We start from the raw sequence: 24,806 nt of genomic DNA, 5'->3' as shown, positions 1-24,806 counted from the left end.
GCTATACCTAATGGTCCTGACAGTTACCTTAATGTGGTGACCCATCCATACCACAGGTTTATTTTAACTCATTTTTGATTTAATTTGATACATTTTAACTTGGGTTTTTACCCCGTTTGGAGTACCCCTGAAAAGGCACCGCCCTGTTCTTGCGATCATTTCTCTGAGCAAAGTACTATGCACTTTACAATGTTCTGTAGTTATTACAATGAAGCTCGGAAGTTGTTTCTTGTACCTATACTCAAGGAAGCAGGATTTATTTTAGTCAGACCTGCTCTTATTTATTTGCAAATGTTACAAACTCCCAGGATTGTGTTTCATGTGGCTAGTTTCCTGGTGAGAGCTATAAGAAGCAGGAACATCAGACTTAAAAATGTGTCTACCTCCTTTTGTAGTATAGACCTGCACACTAATTAGTCTGTCTGCTGGTGACCATTGGTCAAGAATCTTAGAATGCATTGTAACAGGGCTAGTAGTCACCCTTTCCTACCATTCAGATGGGGACACACCTAGTAATTTTTCAAACCTTTTCTGCACTTTAGCACCTTGCACTTTAGCACTTTGCACTTTGTATCAATTTTTTAGTTACGAAATGTAACATGGTGTACGATGGTTTTTTAACATGTTAACCCTAAAATGTTTTTTAACTGTTTTTATTGTACTTGTTGTTTGTGATTTTACGAATATAACTGCCATTGTCTTTGTATGATATTAAGTTATCGCAATAAAGTATTTTGACTGACTGACTGACACTCGGACCATAGGTGCCCTAAGAAACCTTTCTGTAAAAATCGGCGGTAAACCCGTCAAGGAATTAATACACATATACAAGGCAAAGTGTGTATCTACCGCCACGTATGGTGCAGGGTTATGGGGAATTGAGAGTCCCCAGGCCTTACAATGTTGTGAAAACCAGTTTATCCGTTACCTACTGGGTGTATCAAAATCTACATCAACTTACATGACACATATTGAAGCGGGAGTCACCTATATTAGCGATATCATTAGGATGTCTCCTATCCTGTTATGGCATAAGGTTTGGGTTACGGAAGAAACCACGCTGAACAGAGACCTAATCAGCGACTGCTTGACATTGGACGGGGTAGCTAATATCAGCTGGTTATCTTATGTGAGAAACTTGTTCATTGAATTAGGTCATCCAGGGTTCTTTGACAAGCCTACCAACTTAGAAGGGGTTACTAGATCCTCACTGAAAAATATGGTGGCCACTCACTTTGATACCATCAGATGGAATCATGAAAAATCTAAAAATACTGTGCTCAGATTTAAGGAAATTACATTTTGTGAGGGATCACAATCGTATTTGTCCTGGTCCAGAGCCCTTACTCCTGCATGTTGTTGACACGCTTCAGACTGGGTATCTTTTTTCGTATGGTCACTCTACCAACTAGTAACGATTGGTCTGCTGCCAAATCAATCTGCCCCTGTGACAACAGTTCATCCCAATCGAACATTCACCTTGCGCTATTTTGTAGATTTTACACAAATCCCAGAAAGAAGCTCTTGCTACCAATCCTTAAATCCTGGGGGATTCGTACATGTAGATCAGCATTCGTGAAAATTCTACAATTAGGAGATGAACATGTTATTTATGCTGTCTCAAGATTTTTAAAAGCTGTCATAAAAGTTAGAAGTTCCCTGTAATTGGCTCTGTTTGATAAAACATTATTACTGTAATTCTTCTGTTTTTTAATAATTCTTAGAGGACCGAAGTTGGTTTCTTTTTTAGATATCAATCAAGCTTATTTTGTATAGTATGGACTGTAATTTGTCTATTTTTAAAAAATTGTAAAAATGTGATTTTATGCTTTTATGATTTTAAATCAAAAATCGAATAAAGCTTGTTTTGAATTGAATTTGAATTGAATTAACTTTTTCCACCCCAGTGCCATGTCAGGGAGCAGACAGCAAGAGGTGGTGCCAGTGCAGCTGCTGCTACAAGCCACACACCTTGTGGTTACCAGTACCACCAAGTGGTGCAGACCTGCCCCATTTTTTCAGAGGCAGAGGAAGCAGCACTAGCTTTTTATATGCAGTACCACCTCCCGTCCATGTTGGTAGCTGGCCTGGGAAGGTGTGCACCCTGATTGTCAGCTGCTGTGGGGGAAATTTCACAAGGGCACATGTCAGAGAACTGGAGTTAAGTGCACAATGCAACAGCTAAGGCACCGCTGGGCCAACCTGCTGGACTAAAAACATGACCTGCTTGACCTGCCGAGTGTTTAGGCTGAGGGGCTTAGTGGGTGATTATTTATTTTTTGTTTTCTAAAACACTATTATATTTCCATATAGCATGCTGCTCACGCTGGGAGGTAAGTTAAGTTTATGTTATGAATATTACGTGATCCAGCTTGAGCTAGCAAGATACTCGGTACTACATAATTGGACTTGTCGGTGCTCGCTTGGTCTGAATATTTAAGCATTCATGCAGACTCCTCTGTCCTATCAGTAGGATAGTGGTACTGTTATCATTCAGCAAGTGTTCTTTATGTCTTTCTTTATGCAGCTGATACAGTCCCAATCTCCCAGTGATGTGTAGTTTGCACTTATGCATTGAAAAGAGAGACAGAGGGCCTGACTTATATCTCGGTGGACAGGTTACATGACTACAACAGTGACGGAAATCCTAACCACCAAAATATAAACCCAATAGAATATAATGGGATTCATATTTCGGGGGACGGGATATCTGTCTCAGTTGTGACATTGTAACCCGACCGCCGAGACATTATCAGTTCCAAATGAAATTTAGGTTTAAGAAATTAGTAATAGGGCTTAGGTTTAGGAAATTAGTAATTGGTCACTCAATACTACCACTACTATAGGAGATTTGATTTAGAAAAGTACAATACAACTGAATTTACCTGTCAAAATATTTTTGAGGAGATTAACTGAACCACTGATCTAAATTATTTGATCTTCTTTATTTCTTACATCAGCAACCAAGGGCAAAAGGTTCTGCAAGGCAAATGCCACTACCTGTGCCGCAGCGCAATGATCCACCACCATCAGCCCCTGCAGCCACAGCCAATATTTCTTCTGGCCCCAGTAAGTTCTATTATTATTATTATTATTATTATTATTATTATTATTATTATTAGTATTATTATTATTATTATTATTATTATTATTATTATTTCCCTAACTTTTACCTCTCCCCACTGTTAGAATAATTTTAATTTTGCCTTGTTTTTTTCTACTTTCACCATTTTCAACTCCTATTTCTAATGTTTGTAAATTCTTGTTATCATTCCATTATCCTTGCTTTCTATATTTCAAGTTTCTTTATCTGACTTTCTCCTTTCAGTACTAGTCTGTATCTTTCCTCTGCTTTGTCAGTAGGCTTTCCCTCTCCTCATACATATCTCTTGGTAAGAAAGACTAAGAGAACAGACTGGTTGTACTCCACGGTGAAGATTGCATGCTATCAGTCACTGTACATGTTTAATGAGAAGGCTTTCTTATTCTTGCTTATGCTCTACCTGTTATACAAGTGAGTGGCCATGGTCATAGTGGACCCCTCAGTTTTGTGTTATTATTCATTTATACAGTAACCCAGCAGTTTCCTTGACAGTGCAGCATGGCAAGACAGTTTGATGTCCCATTGCAATTTGCCAACCAAGACAATATGCCCCTCATTGATTATTCTTCCAATCATTTATTGCACTTCAATGACTCAGAGTCTTGTGTTTTTTCAGCCTGCAAGTGTTTGCCTGGTATTATTGTTGCCTGCCATTGCCAGGGCCACTTCCATAACACCCTACTTGATTTGGGTGCAACAAAGGGGATACCACATAAGCCCCAATAGCACTATATCAGATATGCTTCCTTCCCACGGTGCAGGCCGTACCTGGGAGTAGCCCGGGCCAAGGCTGGCTTGTTTTCGCCCATTCCTCAATCAGAAGAGGGTAGGCTTAGCTTGTCCCTGTCTCTTGGTTTGCAGATGAAAACCTCAAGAGCCTATTTTCCGAGCAGCGCACCTTTGGCTAAGGTAGAGGAAACATTTACTCATCTTTATTTTGATTGTTTGCTACTATTTTGTTTTTTTTGCGCATGCCCAAGCTTGGGAAAAAAGGTGTTAATTGAGATTGGCCCAGTCCCCACTCCATTGCATAAGTGCACCTCATTTGGTGGGATGCTAGAACGTGCTGTGAATGTGGTGAGAAATGAAATAGTACTTGCTGAAAGCATATTGTATATTGGCTCCACCTGCCCTAATTCTGATCATGTTTGTGGCTTTAGAGTTAGCTTATTGTCAGTCTCCACCATATCACCTCAACGGCCGTTGATGGTGCCACAGTCTAAATTGTCAGTTAACATGTCGTAGGAAGGGCCCTTGCTCTTGTGACATGATGGATAAAGCTCACTCCTCTGCATTACCTAGGAAATCCAAGCATACATTGCGTTAGAAACAACCCTGTAATACAGCTATCACCCCAATACAGCCTGACACTTCACCTCATTGTTCAGCTTCAAAGAAATCTGATAACGCTCCTCAACCAGGGATGGAGAACTTTGATTGTATATCACAAAAAGGCACAAGGCAGCTAAACTGTTAAAACCAGAACTTTCTCCCATAGTTGTGCACTTAGACGCTTTGAACTCTAAATTGTCATCCTCTACATTTCATTGGGGTTCCTTGCCTCACATTAGAATATTTCTGCAATCTTCAGCACCTTTTTGCTTGTCCACACTCCAACCTAATTCTGCAACCATATTGTATGCTCCAAATTTAGTACCTTAGACTGATAAAGTTCAACCAGATAAGCATCAAGGTCTACATGAGCAGTGATTAATCTTCTACCTGCCTCCTGCCCATACGTACGGGTTATAATTGGGGTCCCAACCCTGTTGAAGGACCGGGGTGAGTCCTTTGAAGAGTTATATAACACATATTTGAACTGTGTTTGGATTAAACCAGATACTATGGACACTTCGGGAGACAGTGTGATTGTTAATTATAGGTAGCCATGTCTAGATTGTAACCTATTGTTTAAGATGTATTTACAGTCTGCACCTAAGAGTAATATCACCTTTGTACCATAGGGCTTTTTCTATTGGACAGCGAATCGTCCAGTTAATAGACCAAAGTCTCCTTCCTGTGGCCTCCCTAATTTCATTGCTGATACAGCTCATGGCTCCCAGCCCAGGTTGCCTCCATGTTCTACAATGTAGTGTGTCCTCTGGTAAGTCAGTGCAGGCTCCTGCACATGACCCTGTGGATTCCTGTAATGTATTCAAAACCTTTTTCTCCATTTCAACAGCCAACAGATGTGATGCCCTTTCTTCAACTAATTGATTTTCTAGCATGGTTAGCTTATTTACTGTCCCATATTCCAATTCTAAGGAACTTTGTGCACCTCAAATTGGTGCCCCTGATATAACTCAGGAGAATATATGTGCTGTTTACACCAGTCCTATGTGTCATCATAATAATGAGTAAATTATGTGGAATACCCCTACATGTTCTAATCCTAAGGACATCTGCCCTTGTCAAATTAGAGACTATGACATATTAATGAAGATATATGTGTTGTTAATCCTAGTCCTAGGTGCCAGCATATTAATGAGTTAATCACGTGTAATATCTCTCCAGACATGAACAGCTGGTACACATGTGATCCCTGGAATATGGGAGGTGTTATCAAGTAACTTGGTAACATTGAAATGGGCTAAACCATATCTGGTATTTATGTTATCTGCCTACAGGAAATACGGTATACAACGTGCATACATGTTAAAGTTTTTCCCAATTTCTATACCTTCCAACACTGGATGGGCCAAAAGAAGGTTATAGATTCTTATCTATAATAAGCTTCCATGTTTCCTATAAAAAGCTTTTTTCAAGTAGGCCCAAATTCCTAGTTGTTGTGTTTATACATCAAAGGGGGTCCTGATGTGGTCTTGGTCAACATTTAGAATAATGTCTGAAATTCCACACATAGTAAGGTGGCCTATATATATGCTTGTATCTGGGCAGGATGTCTTTTTATACTCCATACATACCTGTTTTGTAGTGCTATGGGCAGGCGATTTTAATATCCAGCCCTGCCCTTTACCAGCCAAACATGTATGTGGCCATACAAATCTGGATGTGGAGGGCTCTATACATTTCTGTCATAATTACGATGGAGATGCACTAAATTAAATTATTTCAAAGTATTATCTATTGTTGCTGAAGGACAAATGTTACTTCCCTTCTATGAGTGGTGGCCTGCCAAGTTTCTGGGCTGTATGTAATATGCTGCTGATCTGTTATTTTCCATTTTTCTTTCTGAAAGTGGAAAAAAACAACTTTAAACAAAACATCTACTGCACACCTTAACAAAAATCATATTCCAGGTGCACACCTCTGTACTTTGATAGAGAGCCTGCCGTTTTCAGCCTTCGAAAAGAAGCTTGTCTTAAAACTAATAGTGAATTTAATTGCCTCAAACCGGAAAGCGGCTTGCTCATTCCAAACTGTGGCCCAATCTCTAGTACTCCATTCAGTTCCTAGTGAGTTGAACGTGGCACATCAAAAGTGAGCATTGAACGCAGGATCAAAGTAACTGTACATCAGCTTCCTGTATTACCGTGTGCATTATGCAATAGTTGCCAAGGTGAATAAAACCAGTGTGGCTGGGCGCTTCTCGGGATAAACAGCTGCCTTTAAGCAAAATGGCACTTGGACACACCTGACCTAGACAAGTATTGGCATAGCCAAAAAGTCTCACCTTTGGAACCTTATACGTGTTTACCCATGCAACAGTTGATGTTGTTGCACCAAGGATATTGCGCTGAATAACTAAATACTTATGAGGTCCTAAAGGCGAGCCCTATTGGCTATGCCAATGCTCGTTATTTTTTACATTATGTAGTGCGAATGAAGGTATCAAAGCAATTTACATAAGTACTAATTTCAATACAGAAATCTGCCCGGTCGGTGATAATGTGATGCATGGCTAAACACTTATAAGGTCCCAAAGGCGAGACCTGTTGGCTATGCCAATGTTTGTTTTCTGACTGCAGTGACAGCAGGCACATTTATTTATTTAGTTATTTATTTGGTGTTTTTTATAGCGCGAACATGACCCTGCACAGGGTATCAGAGCGCTTTACGATAGCATATAAGCAACATTCTTACCTTTACATATTACTAGCCATTGGTGATTGCGGTATTATCAATTCCCTAAGGGCTATCACAACCAAAAAGTTCACAGATAGATTTCCATAAAGTCTTTAGAACTTAACTTAAACTAGTATAACATTCCAACCTAGTACAGTGAGCTGCTTGTGTGAAAATTCTACCAGCCAGGCAGAATGAAATACATGAAGTACAGTTTTAAGGATTTACGGGATAAATTTCCTCATATAAAACGATTTTGCTTCCTTTTTAAATATTGCGATGGTTGAATTCTTCTCAAGTCCGGGGGGAGGGCGTTCCAAATTCTCGGTGCAGAGCCTGAGAATGCTCGGTCATAAGTTCTTTTCTTACGGAAGCGCGCCGGTTTCAGTAGTAGATCAGCATTGCTCCTGGAGGAACGTGACCCTCCCGACAGCGTAAGTTTCTTGGCGAGGTATACTGGAGATTTGTTGTGTATTGCTTTGTGGGTGATGCATGCCAGCTTGAACTGGATTCGTGCTTCAAGTGGGGGGAGATATGGTCAACTTTTTGGGATCTCGCTATGAGTCTTGTGGCTGCATTAAGACATGCTTTCAATGGGGCTGTTGAGATCTTAGGGAGCCGGGCTAAGGTTGTGCAACCGTATTCAATCCTTGAGATAACCAATGCCTGAACTGCTGTTTTGAGGTCTGCTTTGTTTAAGAAAGGTTTTAGTTTTCATAAGTAGCTTAAGTGGAACCTGGCATTTTTTGCCATTGTGTTGATATGTACAGACATAATGAGGTTTTTGTCCAGAGTAATACCCAGAGATTTAGTTTACTCCACAATCTTCGGAGTGCACTTTAGTGCTGTGAAAAGGTTGGACCATTCAGCAATCAATGTTTTGCTTTTTTTAGGAGTAATCAGGAGGAATTTCGTTTTTTGAGGATTTAGTTTTAGGTGGTTCTTGGTTAGCCGTAGAGGTGTTCTTGTTAGAGCAAGGTTCATTGTCTTTATATCATCAGTCGACGCAAACTTGACGTACAGCTGAGTGTCTTCAGCATACACATGGTAAGCAATGTTAGCTTTTTGAAGTATTTCCGTAAGAGGTTCTACATATAGATTGAAAAGTGATGGAGATAGCGTTGAGCCTTTAGGAACTCCTATAGTATTGTCGGTTGCGCTTGAAAGGGTTTGATTGACCATTACTTTTTGCGATCTATTCTCCAGAAAGGAGCTGAACCAGGATAGCACTGTACCCTCAAATCCCATCCTGTTTTTCAGTCGATCGAGTATATAGGTATGGTTCACCGTGTCGAAAGCTGACGACAGGTCCACTTCTCACTAGTAGTTACAGCATGACTTCATGCCAGCTGAGTGTTGTAGGGGAAGGGAAATCTTTTAAAGAGAGTCATTTTCTCTTTGGATTTCCCTTCACTTTTTGAAATGCAGGAGCAGCAACATTGTCGTGGTGTCACCAGGGCTTTAAGTGGAAGCTTTTTGAATATTATAAACAAGCCATAGTTACTGCTTATTTATCTTATGCAAATAACAACCATTGACACAATCAATAGTCCTGACTTGTTGGACGGATGATGTTACTTGTTGTATCAAATATCTGGATTCAATTACAGAAACCGCAAAATACAAGCCAAGTGGCACACTATGCTAAGCACATATTTTTAGCTTATGTGTTTTAATTTATGCCACACCCCTAATTACATTGGCAACGCCCCTTTGATAGACCCTCAGTTTTCTCTTCCCACCTAAAGCCTAGTTATGTCTATTTACCCCCTAGACTGTGTCTCTAGATTCCACTATCTGCACACCAGTGCCTGTAACAGTACCTGTGTGTCTAACTCCCAGTGGCAGTCTATCCCTGCCTGTTACTTTCCCTGTGTGTCTAAGTCCTGGTGTGTCTATCTGTGCCTGCCACTGTACCTGTGTGTCTAAGTCCCAGAGTCACTCTGTGTTTTCCTGTACCTGTGTGCCCAAGTCACAGTCTATCAATGCCCCCTCTCCCTCCCCCCCTCATTAGAGTATGCCTGTGGCTCTCGTCAGCGCAGCACTGCTGCCTCCTGGGCTTTCACAACCTCAGACGCTCACACTCATTCTTCATTCGAGCCCAGGGGAGTGCTGTTTGCCAGACCTTTCACTCCTGAAACAGAGGGGAGCAGGGGTGTGGTGAGAAGTTGGAAGAGGAATGTTAGAAGGACTGTTTTGGAACAGGGACTGCAAAAGAGCTTGGTGACTCATCCCTGCCAAACTGAGGAATAACAGGCAGGTGGGAGAACACTAACCTACAAAATGCAAGCAAATGCAATGTTCACATTTCAGGTCCTACACAGATAACGTACATGGATTAATTTATTGTATTGAAACAGAGTAACTAAAATAAGATGCCAATGTAACATATCTGAGAATTAGGTTGAACATTAAATATTTCCTATGGCACTATAAATCATCATCAGGAAGTGCAATTCTGCATGCGTCCATTTTCTGATGTCTGTCCATACTACTATGAACAAAAATTATGCCCAAAAAGTCAATACCTAAATGTAGGCGTTTTAAAATATTGTGACAACACATCCTGAATGGCAAATTAGGAACTACGGTGCATTTGCACCCTTTCACCTGTCTTTATAGTAAAGAATTCCGCAAAGGTGTTGATTTTCAAATAAAAACACCCTACACATAATGCACTCGGTGAATGTTGTGGGACCCTAAGAAGTCTGAGAATGCCACATGCACTTTTTGTGGGGATTCTGCTCATGCAGAGAACTATGCACAGGAAACCAGGACCTCAGTGAATTGTGGTGTACCAAAAAACTCACCTCGGTACCCAGAACCCCTATTCGACTAGCATCAGTGTCGCATTAGCTCTCCGTCCTACGGCAAAGCTACCAATGATTAGACAACTCCCAGGAATGGTGGAAATCACAAACACTCTTTCATTTATTCTCATACAAGTCCAAACCATGAGTAATTAGAGACACAGAAACTTTTAAAATGTTTACTTTTAACTACATGCTCTAAGATGCAGTTTTTTGGCTAACATAAGCAAGCATATGATTAGAAATAAAACAATCAGCATTGTTCCATAAAACACAAAGGGAGAAATCATGTTACAATGATAGTGGAAACAGGTCATATAGCACCTTGTGAAGCACCCTTCCCTGCTAGGAACTAGGTTTTATAATAATAATAGAAGGTCTCTAGGCTTTAATGGGGAACCCCTTACCTCTGAGAAAAGGCAGAGGTGAATCACATCTCAAGATCAGCAAAGCGCTCTGTCTCTGGAAAGGTTTTTTCTCCAAGTGCCTGAATCATGCATGCAATGCAATATTAGAGGCACTAGAATTTCAGTTGGATGCGGCTGTGTGCATGTTGTGTCTAGAGCGTGGGCTGATCAACCTGAATCACAGCATGTATAGTTATTATGACCTTGAAGACTTCTGCACACAGTGTACAGACTAAGGTCGCAGTTTAAGTATAGGGATGTGAAAAACAGACCGTTCTCATGTGAAGAAAATCAAGTAGTCCGATTTACAACAACAGTTACATGTAGTGTTGTGTGCAAAAGCTGCAAAGTGGCAAAATTGTGTTTAAACCTCTAATACGCTTACGCTTACATAGCAATGTGTGCAAGCAGAGCCCTGTCTTCACTACACCCTTCCCTGATCGGACCTGATTGGACCATGAACAAAAAGGGAAGCAAAGACGCAGAGTTCAAGTTTGAGTGAGATAGAACCAAGTTCATAATTTGCCAACTGGATAATTGGAAGTGATATGTTTGAAATTGTTAGGTAAAAAGCAAAAAACCAAGAAGGGGCGGTATACTGCCCATCATCGATAGGAAGAAATAGCTATTTATTTTCAAAGTAAAGTACGCGTTAAAAGACGGACAAGTGCCAATTCAATCCATAAGCATATAGGCACAGTATGTTGCAACAGCCTCCAAAAGGAAGTCACTGTTTAAATTAATTTAATAAAGCAAATGAACATACATGTTCTTTGATAGTCAGAGCTTCTAGAACCATCAGAGGACACCTTGCGTGTTCTTCAAGGTAACTTTGTGCCAGGAAGTCATGGGCTGCTGCACATATGTCCCAATTACCTAGAACTCCCTGCACAGCTGCAAAGGTCATAATTCTGATACCAGAACAGTTCAACTCTAGGGCCACTAAGGGACTCATCAGTCGATCATAATCCGGGGCAGGAGTTGCCGTATTGGTGAGACACAAATCCAAAGCCCATTCAAAACAACAATACAGGCAATGGAAACAGGTTGCATGCAAGTAAAGTACGAGAATCAGAAGGATAATCCATAGAATACACTCACGCATTCTATAATATTTAAGCATCCGGTTGTGAAGCTGGAGCAGCCGGGGCAGGCTGTCTTGTGACACAGATTATGCAGCCATTTCTGAGCAAGCAAATCAACAGCAGCACACCGGCCGCCAAGGCAAGAATTATTGGTAACCCGCTGAAGATGCAAGAAAAAATAGAATGAACAAATGCCGGTATCACACCAAGTATTTTTTGGAATGAGGTCACAACCTTGAAAAAATGTGCCAAGCCAGTTGTTGACGAGGCATTGAATACAGTATGAATCAAAGCACCAAATGAAGTGGGAGATCAGTATTTAAAAGTGCATGCACCTCGGGGTGGGTGTTTGCCACGTGAAGGACAAATGTTTCACAGGAAGAAGTAAGGGCGACTTCTCTTTGGGACAATAGAGCCCTTATTCTACTCATCTTGTTGAACTCTGCTTTCAAGGTCGGAATGGAAGGCCAAATGGATATGTCCAGTCTGCCTTGCGGGGGAGGGCACAGCACATTTTTACAGCAAACTACAAGTTGGGTGACGGTTACACTGTTTGGAATCCCTGCCAGCATACAACTGCAATCTTCATTATTTAAAAGTAAATAACTACCGTTAGCTAGCAGCATGAAAGTTGGTGTTATAGCTGGCACTGGATTACCCTTTAAAATGCAAGCTAAATGTGTGGCTTGCATGTTACATGAGCTGTGCAATTGTATGTTCTTGCAAACCAGTGAATGATCAGGTGTAGAAGTGCACTCCTCGCCCTTCAAATAAATGTCTTTACCCTCTCTCAGGCACCTACATGTGGATGGAAGAGACCAAACTTCATGGAGATAGATGCTGCCCAATGGTTCATATCTGCCATGGGGATTGTGTTTCATACATGAACTGAATTTAAATAAGGGAAAAGACAAAGTTAATAACTCATGAATGAGCCATACTGCTGAGTTTGACTCAGCGACCGAAAATGGCAACGCTTCCCATTTTTCAATATGCAAAAGTTAATATGTAGCATCCTTCATGGACATAAACTGTTGTTTTTCAGTCAAATTAAACGGGAAAAATAGAGAAGAGGTATTCATGTAGTCCCAAGGAACTTTCCCAGATTTTAAAGTTTGTAAAGTCCAAGCAAACTGCATTATAGATCGTAATTGATTTTTAACCATGGTACAAAACAGACACTTCATCTTGTACAATATCAACAACAAATGAAACAATGGTATGTAATGTGTACATTCTGGAAGAAAGATTTATTAATGCTATTATCAATGACAGCAAGCACTTTTTCTAAATTAGCTTGATCAATAGCCCTCAATCTAGAAGCAACTTCAACTTGAGACAGTTTCCAAACTTTGTTGTAAATAGCATATATCCATCTTTTGGACCTGCCATCCTACAGGGTCTTTAACAAAGTCATTCAAATCAACATCGGCAGTCAATTATGATAAATGATGTTTAACTGACGCCAAGGTGGAATGTTTAAGCCAATTTTGACACAATTTACCTACCGAATATTTAGTAACAGAATGGGAGCTTTCAAAACGGGGGTTCACCCTAACCTGCGTGTAGCCTGGAGCCAGACCCAGAAAACGATGTTGGCATGAATCTGAACTTTTTTGCCATATTAACCAACCTTGGGGATCCAAGCTGGAAATATTAAAGGAGGTATTAGTAATTAGTGACTGCAATTCACCAATAGACATGTGATTGTTCTATTTGGAATAAGCACCCAGACCAGGAATGGTAGGAGCATTCATTTTTTTAGAAGTAGCCAATCCAAATCAAGTCGTTTGTGAAATCGTAGAGTTCAAAAACAACACGTGGTAGGGATAAGACATGCGCGATGCAAAGCTTCAGTGCCTTGTACCTGCCAGCTTCTGGAACCCCATACAGAATTAAGATCAATTGCATCTTTCCAAAGTTCATAGCCCCCTATAGCCAATTGATCCATAAAGGACTTCGAATACAGTAATTTAGTGTGGGTGAGTCTACCTTTGGATGATGACTTTGCAGTCATTTCGAAATAAAAGGCTTCAGGATTCGATCGATTAAAATCAGTAAAATACGTAAATTCTTTCAATAGAGTTTTTGAACTACCTTCAATGCGAGCTGGGCAATGTTCCCATTGTGTATAATTAACCACATTTCTAAATGTATTTGCTTTATGCAGAAATTGATTGCCATAGTGCTGGTAGCAGAATACGTCTGCCTAATTTGCGGAGTCTAAGTATAAATCTTCAGCATCAAATGCAGCATTATATTTCAAATCAGAAAAAAGAGCCTCCACGGCTTGGACATCCCAATCATCAGAGCGTACATTTTGTTTAACATATCCCCTATTGAAATACACAGTACAATGAGGACAATTATGACCTTTGTTGAGCCTTGAATTTGAAATTTTACAACATCCCAAACAATCCCATCCAATACAGGCCAGGCAGTGATGTTAACAAAAGTCTGGTCCCTCTTCATTCTATGTGATGAGGAGCGGGGTGCCAAAGTTCCATTAATTAATCTAATAGAAGATCTTTCTTTCAGATAATGTCCATTTACAAGACGAAAAAACATAACTACAAATCCAATCGACATGAACCAAAAAATGGAAAAGATCACCAGCCAAATGTAAGTCCAAGGGGGAATTAAAAAGTGTCTTTTAAAACAAACAGCAAAAAATAAAACTTTTGATGGGGCTCTTGATGTTGTAGAGTCAGTGTCAAATGAAAAATGTGACTGGTCAATTGCACTTGTCTTCACACCAGGCAATGACACATCTGTGGGATAAGTATATTCAGTATCTTCATGGGGATCACAGGTCGGTGGATTCAATAAAGGAACTGTGTTTATCTCAATGGCAGGCCTGTTAGTGTTAGCTGAGGCCAAAACAGAATTTCTCAGCATTTCTGGAAAAGAGACCGCTGGAGTCATACTATGAAGTATTGGCCACTCGTTGTAATTTGACATTGTCAATGGAGATGTACCTGTTATCCTTGCAACCAGGAAATGGAGGTAAAATTACTTTCTTGTACCCTGCACACCAAGCACTGGAAACTGGAACAGGTCCACGATAAGAGGGGCCAAACTCCTTCTTGTTCTCCACCGTCTCACGGACCAGGTCACCGACTCATGGTAGCCAGCCGGAATCTAAAGTGCAGCATCAGTTGTGGAGGGCAAGTGTTCCTTTGCAAGACTGTCTCGAGTCTCTTGTAGGTTCGGTAAGACAGCAGCATGATCATCTACGTCAAAAGGTGGGGCTGATTCCACCATGTCTAGACTCTCAAGGTCCGGGACAAACATCTTTATGCCAAAAAGCATTTCGTATGGGGTCCGCCTACCAAGAGACCATCTAGGGAGATAATTAAGTGCATGCTGTATGCTATAAAAATAGGCCAACCAGTTCCTGCCAGTACCTAAAACCCTAGCTGTCAAGGATTGCTTTACGTCACGTTTCATACATTCCAAAACAGAATTGCACTCAGGCCGGTATGGAGGCGAATGCAGGACCTTGGTCAGAATGGAGGTAGCCACATGCAAAAATTCCCACAAAGACACGCAAATCCTGATGAGAGTTCAAGCATCAGCACTGCGTTGTGGCCAGACCCATAAAAAGCATGTGCACGAATCCACTGCAACTAAGATGAACTTTTACGCAGTATCAGAAAAGAAAGGACAACAATGATCTAAATAAACCAGGGGTCTCCAACCTTTTCTGTAGTGAGAGCTACTTCTTATCAGTGAAAATCATAGTAAGCTACTAAATGCCAAGCAACTCATGCATTTTTACAAGAGATCTCCCATGCCCAGCTTCATTGACTTTAAGCCTAATTTCTTTGGAGACCTTACTGTGATTTGAACACGCACTGCAGTGAACGGATTCCCCAGGGAGAGCAAAATGAAAAAAATCAGATCAGCAATTATTGATTGTCACTTGAAAAGTTAAATGTATATATTTTTTTAACAAGTGGCTGTTTTCTTTCAGTTACATCTGACAAATTCTGTGTTGGTACACAAAGTATATGGACCTTTTAAAAAAACATAAAGGGTGGCAGAATCTGGAGCTAAGTTATAGTGGCTGTATGAAAGCAATGCTCAACCAAACAGTTTGTACACAATATGAGGTGCACAGCAGATTCCTCATGATCAAAAACTGCTGCTAATGGTGCCTGGGGATGACGATATGGTGACTCAGAGTTAGGTAACAACACTGCTTGGTGACGGGGCGGTGCATGGTCTCAGAGGCCTGACAGCAACTGGGGCTGTTGGTAAGACAGGGGCTGTACATATGTCTGGAGTGCTGTGTCATCCAAACCTGCTGCTGGCACCCCAACAGCCCCTTAGCTCCACAGATGAAAGGGGCTACCTGACACAGCATATGACTGTGCATGTGAGATTCGGGTGAGCTCAGGGAGAAGACCTGCTCCACTGCCAGTCACCTGCTGGACCTGGATGCCCGGCCAAAAAATAATTGCAAGGCCCTCATATTTGTATGCCAGAGGAAGCCTTGCAGACAATTAATGGAGGATGACACCTGATAATATATTTTTTATCAATTATCACTGGGGTGACATTGGACAATGCGCCTCCCACCGTTCTTCTCTGCTGCAATCCTCCTCAAAACTTGAGCCCACCATTAAGTAATCCACACCATGCACTGCGCAGGAACCCACTACTGTCGATATGCCCAGGTGAAATTTAGTTTTGAGACCAACCTATTACCTGGGCGACTAATCGTGGACTCTTTTTTTTTTTTTAAAAAACCCATTAACACCCTCGCCATGCAACCAAGTACCGAAGCCATACTCATCACAGTAATGCCAGCCGACGTGCTGAAAAGTACTTTTTTCTCTTCACACCCACATTCACCTGAGAACCATTCAAATAAAGTTACCTAAATATATGACACCGGTATGTGAAACATATTACATAAGTGCTAACGGCCTGACTAGCAATGTGGTATCAAAGACGACCAGTACAGGAAGCACCATGGACAACTGACAATCACTTGAACACAAAGGGGTACACCCATCCGTGCACATGACACACTACACATTTTGAAAATAATCGAACTCATTTTACTTTCACAATGACCATCAGACACTGATACTAGATCAGGTGCTTGACAAGCCTCTAGCCAAGAATACACAACAAAAGCACATCTGGTCGAGGGAAGTCCCCGAATAAAAAGGGCACCTAGAATGTGAACGTACTTGTGTGCCTAACTATTTGTGGAAGGCACTATTTAAACAGTGTCGGTCCCATGCTGCCGTGAGTACATGAATAACTGCCTTATCTAATATGTAAATACATATTTCAGTTACTCGATTGCTGTCAATACCTGGTGAGAATGAATTTAAACAGTTCACAAGATGAGCGTAATTATCACGAAGCAAGGGCACACCAAGCAGGGGAAAATACCCATTTGAGGCCAGACAGACTGCATTTGTTATTTCACCCAGCGCTGCCCCGCCAGCCTTATTGCTCACATCTAATAAAGCAACCCCAGCTATTTCAGGACGGATCTTACGGATTGAGCTGCTGCTCCCCATGCAGATCAGAGACTCAGTGCCAGACTTGGAAAGGCAGGTGGCTCAAGTACTGGTAGGATAGCAGTTCAGTACTGCCTGCGCCACCCCACTGCCATGCAATCAAGCATTCCGGCCTCTTTCTGCACCAGCACATGTCATGCAGGTTGAAAGCATGGTGCCAGGCTGCGAAAGGCAGGTGGCATAGTGATGACCCGGATGACTAACAACTTCATCCTCTTCAGCCCACCCTCTACCCCCCAGCTAAGCTCAGTTAAGCCTATCAGAGCAGCTGGTTTGGGTGAGGGTGGGTAACAGCTATTAAAAAAAGCCGAAAAACGTTAAAAGACAATATAGAGTTACAAAATCAAAATGCTGGCGTGAGCTACTCACAGAGGCTCGGCGAGCTACCGGTAGCTCGCGATCGACCGTTTGGAAAACCCTGAAATAAACACACCCAAGTGGTTTACTAGATGTGTACAACTGTGTTTGTGGTAGGGGCGCAGCAGTCGAAGGTTTAATCTGCTGGCAAATCTCACATGCAAGGACATAAAGAAGATCAGCCTGCAAAGATTGCAGTATTGCTGTATGCTCAGGTAGCCAGCATGATTTGGTAAAAGTAGGTTGTATCACGGCATATAGCGGCTTAATACGCTGGGCATAATCAGGAATGTAAGTACGCCCAAAATTTTAAAAAAACAGTAAAGACTGTAGTTTTTTCAGAGTTGATGAGGTGCTGAACCTCGACCTTCATTGTTGAGCTCATAGCCCAAAAACAACACTGTGTACTCTGCAATGTGTGATTTTGCAAAGTTACGTTTTTAACCGAAGTCCGCAAACATAATAATGATGCGGTAAACGCGACACAGATGCGGCCATAATTTGTCGTCAGTGAGAGATATATCATCAACATACTAGTACTCATCAGGGTCGCGTCTGTCAAGCAGAGAGACTACACGCGTGGCAAAGATGCTTGGGTTGTTTTTATAGTCCATGGCTAATCTTTTGAACTGTCTTTGTTTGCCGCCCGAAGTAAAGGCTGTCCAATGACTACTAATCGAGGACAGATTATGACTAAAAAAGCCATTGGAAATGTCAAGTGTTGTTTTAAACCTTTTTCTCACGAGACTATCGACCAGGGCTGAAATGTGGGTTTTCTGTACTGTGCACGTTTGACAATGAGAGTTTAAATGTTGATAATCCAAAACTAGGTGGTACGACCCATCAGGCTTGGTCACAGTGAAAAGAAGTTTCTTCATGGGAGACACACAAGTTTCACTTACACCTTGAAATTCCAATTGTTCAATGATTTCTGCACCAGAGACAAAAGAGCCCTAATGTAGCGCAAATATCACCCAGATGTAGCACAAGTATAGCCTAATGACAGAATGTCCCAAAGTGTTCTAAAGTACAACCAGAGCGCGAATAGTCTTACTTATGAGAAAAGTATGGCACACCTGAAGCCATCTTGATTGGAATAAAGTGGTAACACTTAAAACATTCAATTTGCAAAGGAACAACATTAGGGGGTTCCTTTTGCCAAATAAAGTAGGATTAGTGCTGCAGAAAGAAAAATTAGGGCACATTTTGAGTGACTTCTCAAATCCTCTTCTATTGCATTAAAAAATTCTGAAATGCAGACTGAAACATGCACTTTTAATACCGGCAGCAGACTTCCGTGGTGAGCAGTAGCTTTACTACAGTGATCTAATGAGAAACTAGAGTGCTAAAATTCAGAATTTATGGCAAATGTGTGACATATCTGAATACCTTATTGATGGACTCAAAGTAAAAAACTGAAAGCATTTCCTATTGAGGAGACTGCAGTAAATGAGGAAATTAGGAAACTTCATAACAAATAAATCTCCCAAGATGGCCACCAGAGACAAAAGAGCCCAAATATAGCACAAATATCACCCAGATGTAGCCCACATGTAGCCCAATGACAGAAGTGTGTACAACACTTTTTAATTTTTGTTTTTTTGCAGTTTTATATGGTGCAGACTTGTCAGGTATTGGAGTGTTTTACATGAGCATTGGTTACATCACACAAGAATAAATACATTTTGGTTGTAAACATGGGGAGTTTAAGTGATTTGACCAGAATCACAGAATGTTGAGCTGAAACAGAAACCCTACCCTGGTTCCCCGTTGCAAAGTCTGCAGCTCTGGAAGTAACACCATATCCTCTCCCCTACGTCCAACATTTAATCAAGTGGTCAACTGGAAAAAAAAACATAAAGATAACAAATAATTTAATAGTGCTGTGTCGCTTTTTGAAAACTCAGAAGAAAATATGTCCTCATTTTAGTTTTTTAGAGCACTAACCATAATTTTAATGCAAAAAAGACCCTCTTATAAATGTATTTCTAAAGGAAATGCTCTAGGTATTACAGTTTTGATTACATCAAGATGACGTCAGGCGTTCCACACTTTTGTAATAAATATGGAATGTTAGCAATCTAGTTGTTCATTAGGATACTATTGAGAGGCAGAGGCCAGAGGCAACAATTTGACCACACTGGGCAGGCAGGAAGGGCAGTGGCAGCACAACAGATTATGGAGGGCAGTGGAAAGGGGGGCAGGGGCAACAAACCAACAATACAGGACTGGCAAGAAAGGCTGTGGCAATATAACAGACCATTGTAGGCAGAAGGAAGAGGCAGAGGTAGTTCAACCAAACATGCCAACTGACCCGACTCAGCCAGGAAACGTCCAATGTTTTTAAGCTCAAATGGGCTTTATTTGATCTGTCTCCTGTCTACAATCTCCTCTTTTTCCATGTAAGTCAAAGGGGAAAATCAACACCCCAGTTTTTTTCAAAATCTCCCTCTTACCAAGTTCAAAATGTTAGCAAGTATGGTACATTGGATCATGGAAGGCAGGAGGAATTGGGGTAGGGACATGGACTCGGATAACAGAGGACAGGAGGGACATGGAGAAGTGCACCAAACTGACCCTACAGGGCAGGCATCAGGGTTTTCAGCAGTACAATACACAACACAGGGCATACTGGATGGGAGTGCAGCACAAGAATCCATAGAAAGCAATTGCGAGGGGACAGGGCCATGCACATGGACAACAGAGAACAGAGGGGAAAGAGGGGAAAGAGGCAATAGTAGCTGGCTGATCATAATGGACAGACAGGAGACAAAGCTGTAGCATAACGGACCATAAAGGGCAGTAGGGACGGATCAGGGGCATTACAATGGAACAGGCGGGAGGGAGGGAATAGGGGTCTGCATGTGGAGACAGAGGGCTGGGGCAAGGGGGCAGGAGCAGCAAGATGACCATGGAGGTCAGGCAGGATGGGCACTAGAAGCAAGACACACCATGGAGAGCAACAGTGAGACTATAATGGCATACCCACAGACCATGGAGGGAAGGTGGGAGGGGGTCAGGGGCAGCACGCTGACCACACAGGGAAGGTGGGAGGGGCTGTGGCAGCACAATGGCTATGAAGGGCAAGAAGGAGGGTGCAGGACCATGGAGGATATAAGGGAGGGTCAGGACCTGAAAACAGACAAGAGAGTTCAGGGGAAGGGGCCTCACTACAGACCACGCAGGGCAGGCAGGAGGAGCAGTTGCAGCACAACACACCAGGGAGGGCAGAAGGGTGTGGCAGTAAACTGGATCATGGAGGACAGGAGGAAGGGGATAGGGGCATGGAATGTGGACAGACAGGGAGGAGGTGACAGGGACAGGTTACAGTCATCTGACAATGCTAGGAAGGTGGTAGGGGAGTGGCAGCTCAACAAAACAGTCAGAGTAGATAGGAGTGGCAGGTCCATGCAACATGGTGGGCAAAAAGGATGGAGCAGGGGCACGCACAGACATCGGAGGGCAGGGGGAAAGAGAATAGGGTCAGCAAGCTAAGCAAAGAGGCTAAGCAGGAGGTCAATGATGGGGCATAGAATTGTCATATGAAGGGCAGGAGGAGTGGACTGGTACATCATGCTAAATGGAGGGCAGTGGCAGCACATCAGACCATGCATGGCAGGAGGGAGGAGGCTAGTCCATGGATTCAGACAACAGAGGATAGGGAGGAGGTGGATAGGGCAGTAAGCTAACAGTTCAGAGAAGGCGGGAAGGCCAGTGGCAGAACAACGGCCACACTGGGCTGTAATAAGGGAGCAGGGACATGGACTTGGACAATGGATGGCTAGAAGGAGGGAAGGCAAGAGCAGCAAGCTTGGGTGGGGGCAGCTCAATGCCATGCCCTGCTTCCAACCCCCACCATCCATTGTGATATGCATCTTACTTAACGTAAAAAAAAAACTAGAAATGTGCTGAAAAAAGCAAAGATTACAGGGGAGGTATAGTTAGACTCAGATTTCACTCATACACAACTGGTGAAATTCAACAGTTATAGTTACCTGAGCTAACTATAACTTACACCCCCACAATGTACTGCTACTGACCTCAGACGTTACATCATTCATGACATGGTCAGTTACATCACTCATGACATCTCAAATGAGCTGTGAATGGAATGGGACTATAATCGCTAGAACTTTGAGGGATAGTGTGTGTATATTAACAACCCTTTTTCTATTCTTTCGTGTAAGAACCATTATAATACGCATATGCACAGATTAATATGGCCGATAGCCTTTCACTTTAAAGTAATGTGTAGTCCATTGTTTATTTTGATGTTTGCAATCCTAAGTATGTTTATTATGAATAGGTCACGCTGATGAACATACAGATATGGCGTTCACTGGGCAAGATATGATGAAATTACATTGTGTGGATATCAACACAAGTTTTCTTTTCTTTATTGTATCAATTCCTGAATATTCACATAGTGAACAGGCCAATATGGCCGGCAGCTTTTTGGATTAAAGTAATATGTAGTCCTTTGTTAATGTTGGCAACTGGAGGCATTTGTACATTTAAATAAGGATGATACAATGACGTCTTGTATCGTTATCAAGGTTCGGACGAGCCAAAACGCGTGGATCACGTCCTTTGCAGATTAAATACTTCCAAACTACAACCTGAGTGCTGATTCCTTCCTTTGAAGAGTGAGATGAGATTAAATACATATATATAAAATTCACAAAAAAAACACAAGTTTCAGGGACATTATAATTAGAAATTAGCATTTAAAAAACCTCAGAAATTCATGGAAAAAACACAGGTTTCATGGGCGTCATAGTTAGTTGGACATTTCACTCATACAAAACAAGAGAAATTCAGCTATATATTCAACTATAACTCGCACCCACGCAATGCACTGCTGATGACGTCACATATTACATCACTCATGACATAGTCAGTGACATCACTCATGACATCATAAAATAACATCCCTGATGACATCATCCATGTGATCATCTGATGCACCTCCTCACTACCTAAAATACAGACTACCATTCTCGAAACCATAGACACACCAATACTAGTACAGCTACAATAGTATGTGCACTATGCATGCAGACCTCTAATCAGCTATATAGCATTGAAACAGTAATTTAAATACTCAGTTAGTACCTATGCAGTCTTGGAATCCTTCTGTCTGTCCCATGCACTTGTCCATTTACCCATCCAGTACTATGTACATATCCTATCACTCTGCCAATACCTAGGCACTTATAAATTTAGCATACTCTCTCTTTGCAGCACTGAAATTACTCCAGTTATTAGTCATATACTTAAGGAATGGCCTAGCCACTAACCCAAGTACAGGTAAAATGTGTTGTACACTATGCATGCAGATCTCTAACAAGCTACATACTATTAATACACTCTTCTAAATACCTAAATACTCTTCTAAATATGCAGTGTTGGAATCCTTCTGCTTGTGCCATGTATTTATCCAATCATTCATCCAGCCCTATATACGTATCCTATTCCTCCGCCAATACCTGAGCACTTATAAATTCAGCACACACTTTCTTTGCAACACTGAAATTACTCCAGTTATTAGTTGTATACTTGAGGAATGGCGTAGTCACTAACACAAGTGCAGGTACAAAATTTTGTCTGTCCTATACATTTCTCCAATCACCCATCCAGCACTCTCTACTTATCATACTACTCCACAAATACCTAGGCACTTATAAATTCACTATACACTCTGTTTGTAATACTGAAATTACTCTAGTTATGAACTTATGGAATGGCGTAGCTACTAACACAAGTACAGCTATAATATGTTGTGCACTATCCAAGCAGACCTCTAACTAGCTAAATACTATTGATACACTCTTCTAAAACCCAGTTAGCACTGATGCAGTGTAGGAATCGTCAAGTCTGTTCCATGCACTTCTTTAATCACGTATCTACCACTATCTACTTCTCCTATCACCACCAATATGTAAGCACTTATAAATTAGGTGTTCACTCTGTTTGCAGCACTGTCATCATTCCAGTTAGTAGTGGTATTCTTATAAAATGACCTAGGCACCAACATAAGTACATATAAAATATTCTGTGCATAATCCCTACACATATCTAAGCAGATACATACTATTGGTCCACTTCATTAAATACTGAAGTAGTACCCATGCACCGTAGGATACCTCCTGTCAGTCTCATGCAATTCTTCAATCACCCATCCAGCACTATGTTCTTATTGTATCAGCCTGCCAATACCTAAGCACTTACGGGACAGATTTACAAGAACCCTGTGCCACCAGTACGTCACTTTTTGAAACGTAGTGATGGCGCCAGGCACTCCTTCATATTTACAAGGAGAGGAAAAGCCACCCTGCATGGTTTTTCCCCTCCTTGTAAATACGACCCCTTCATACACAGAACTTTGCATTGAAGGGGCGTTCCATATGTGTTGCTCTGGGTGTTCCCATGCAACACCCATAGAACAATACACATCTCCAGATTTATGAGGAATCGTAAATCTGGAGATGTGTATGAATGCTGCACCATCCTAGAGTTGGTGTAGCAAGGTGCAACAAGAAGAATTGTTTTCATTTCTCCTCATTTGTTCCTCTTTCAATGCATGCTGCATTCCACAGCATACATTGAAAGAGGAAAATGCCTTTACAGATTCTTTTTGTGCAGGAAGGTGTCCCTTCCTGCACAAAAACAATCCCCACACAACACAGACATCTTTGCACCATGGTGTCTGTGTCACCGCATGGCTGCAGTTTGTGCAGCAGTGCAAAGGGAAGCACAGAGTTGCAACATATTCATGTACAAACTTTCACACATTACCTTGCAATGATAGTTCTTTCTTTAACCACATAAGGTAGTTCGGATAAGAACTTTTTTTCTTCTTTTTTCTTTTGTATTCTTTTTTTTATTTTTTTAAACAAGTTTGTATCTTTTGTGTTTGTTCAAAAAAATCAACAAAAAAAGAACAAATAAAACAGGAAACTTTTGGAATTGTTTGGGTAACTTAGTGTATTTATTTGTGTGTTCGTGAGTAAATATATATTTTTGTTACATCTTCAACAAAGTAAAAAAATAAAAGGCATTGTATGTGAGAGTTGGTGTATATAAATAAGTATATGTAAGAGTTAGTGATTGTAAGAGTAACTATAAGAATGAGTGTATAATTGTAATGGTGATTTTTTAACATATTAACTATGAGTTACTATGTGTTTGAATAATTGAGGTGTTGTGTGTATAATTGTGTAAGTGAGTAAATGTAAGTGTGATTTATTTTTTTCATGAGTGAGTAGGATGACTGCATAACCAACTAAGATGACTACTGCTATGTCAATGTCTATATATGTGACTAGCAGCCCGCCCCAGCGTTGCCTGGGGGCAATGAGGCTTGAGGGCCAACCGCCCGCCCAGGCCCCCGCCCGCCCCGACATTGTCAGACCAGGCCCCCCTCCGGCCCGACTCCTTCCCGCCCCCCTCCCGCCCCGACTCACTCCTGCTCC

At 41.5% G+C, this 24,806-nt stretch overlaps 1 protein-coding gene across 1 annotated transcript in view; it reads left to right on the top strand.

Moving 5' to 3' along the window:
* Positions 1 to 24,806, top strand: part of LOC147725108 (uncharacterized) — a 166,876-nt gene that overhangs the window by 87,038 nt on the left and 55,032 nt on the right. The window contains exon 2 of the mRNA XM_086918172.1: positions 2,961 to 3,069. Coding sequence (XP_086774298.1) covers positions 2,961 to 3,069 — 109 coding nt within the window. The remainder of the gene's footprint in view (positions 1 to 2,960; positions 3,070 to 24,806) is intronic.

This window comes from Lissotriton vulgaris, chromosome 4_1 (genome assembly GCF_964263255.1).
Source record: "Lissotriton vulgaris chromosome 4_1, aLisVul1.2, whole genome shotgun sequence".
NCBI classification, from domain to species: domain Eukaryota; kingdom Metazoa; phylum Chordata; class Amphibia; order Caudata; family Salamandridae; genus Lissotriton; species Lissotriton vulgaris.
The sequence above is the reverse complement of the archived record's forward strand: the minus strand, read 5'-3'. Positions and strand labels throughout refer to the sequence as shown.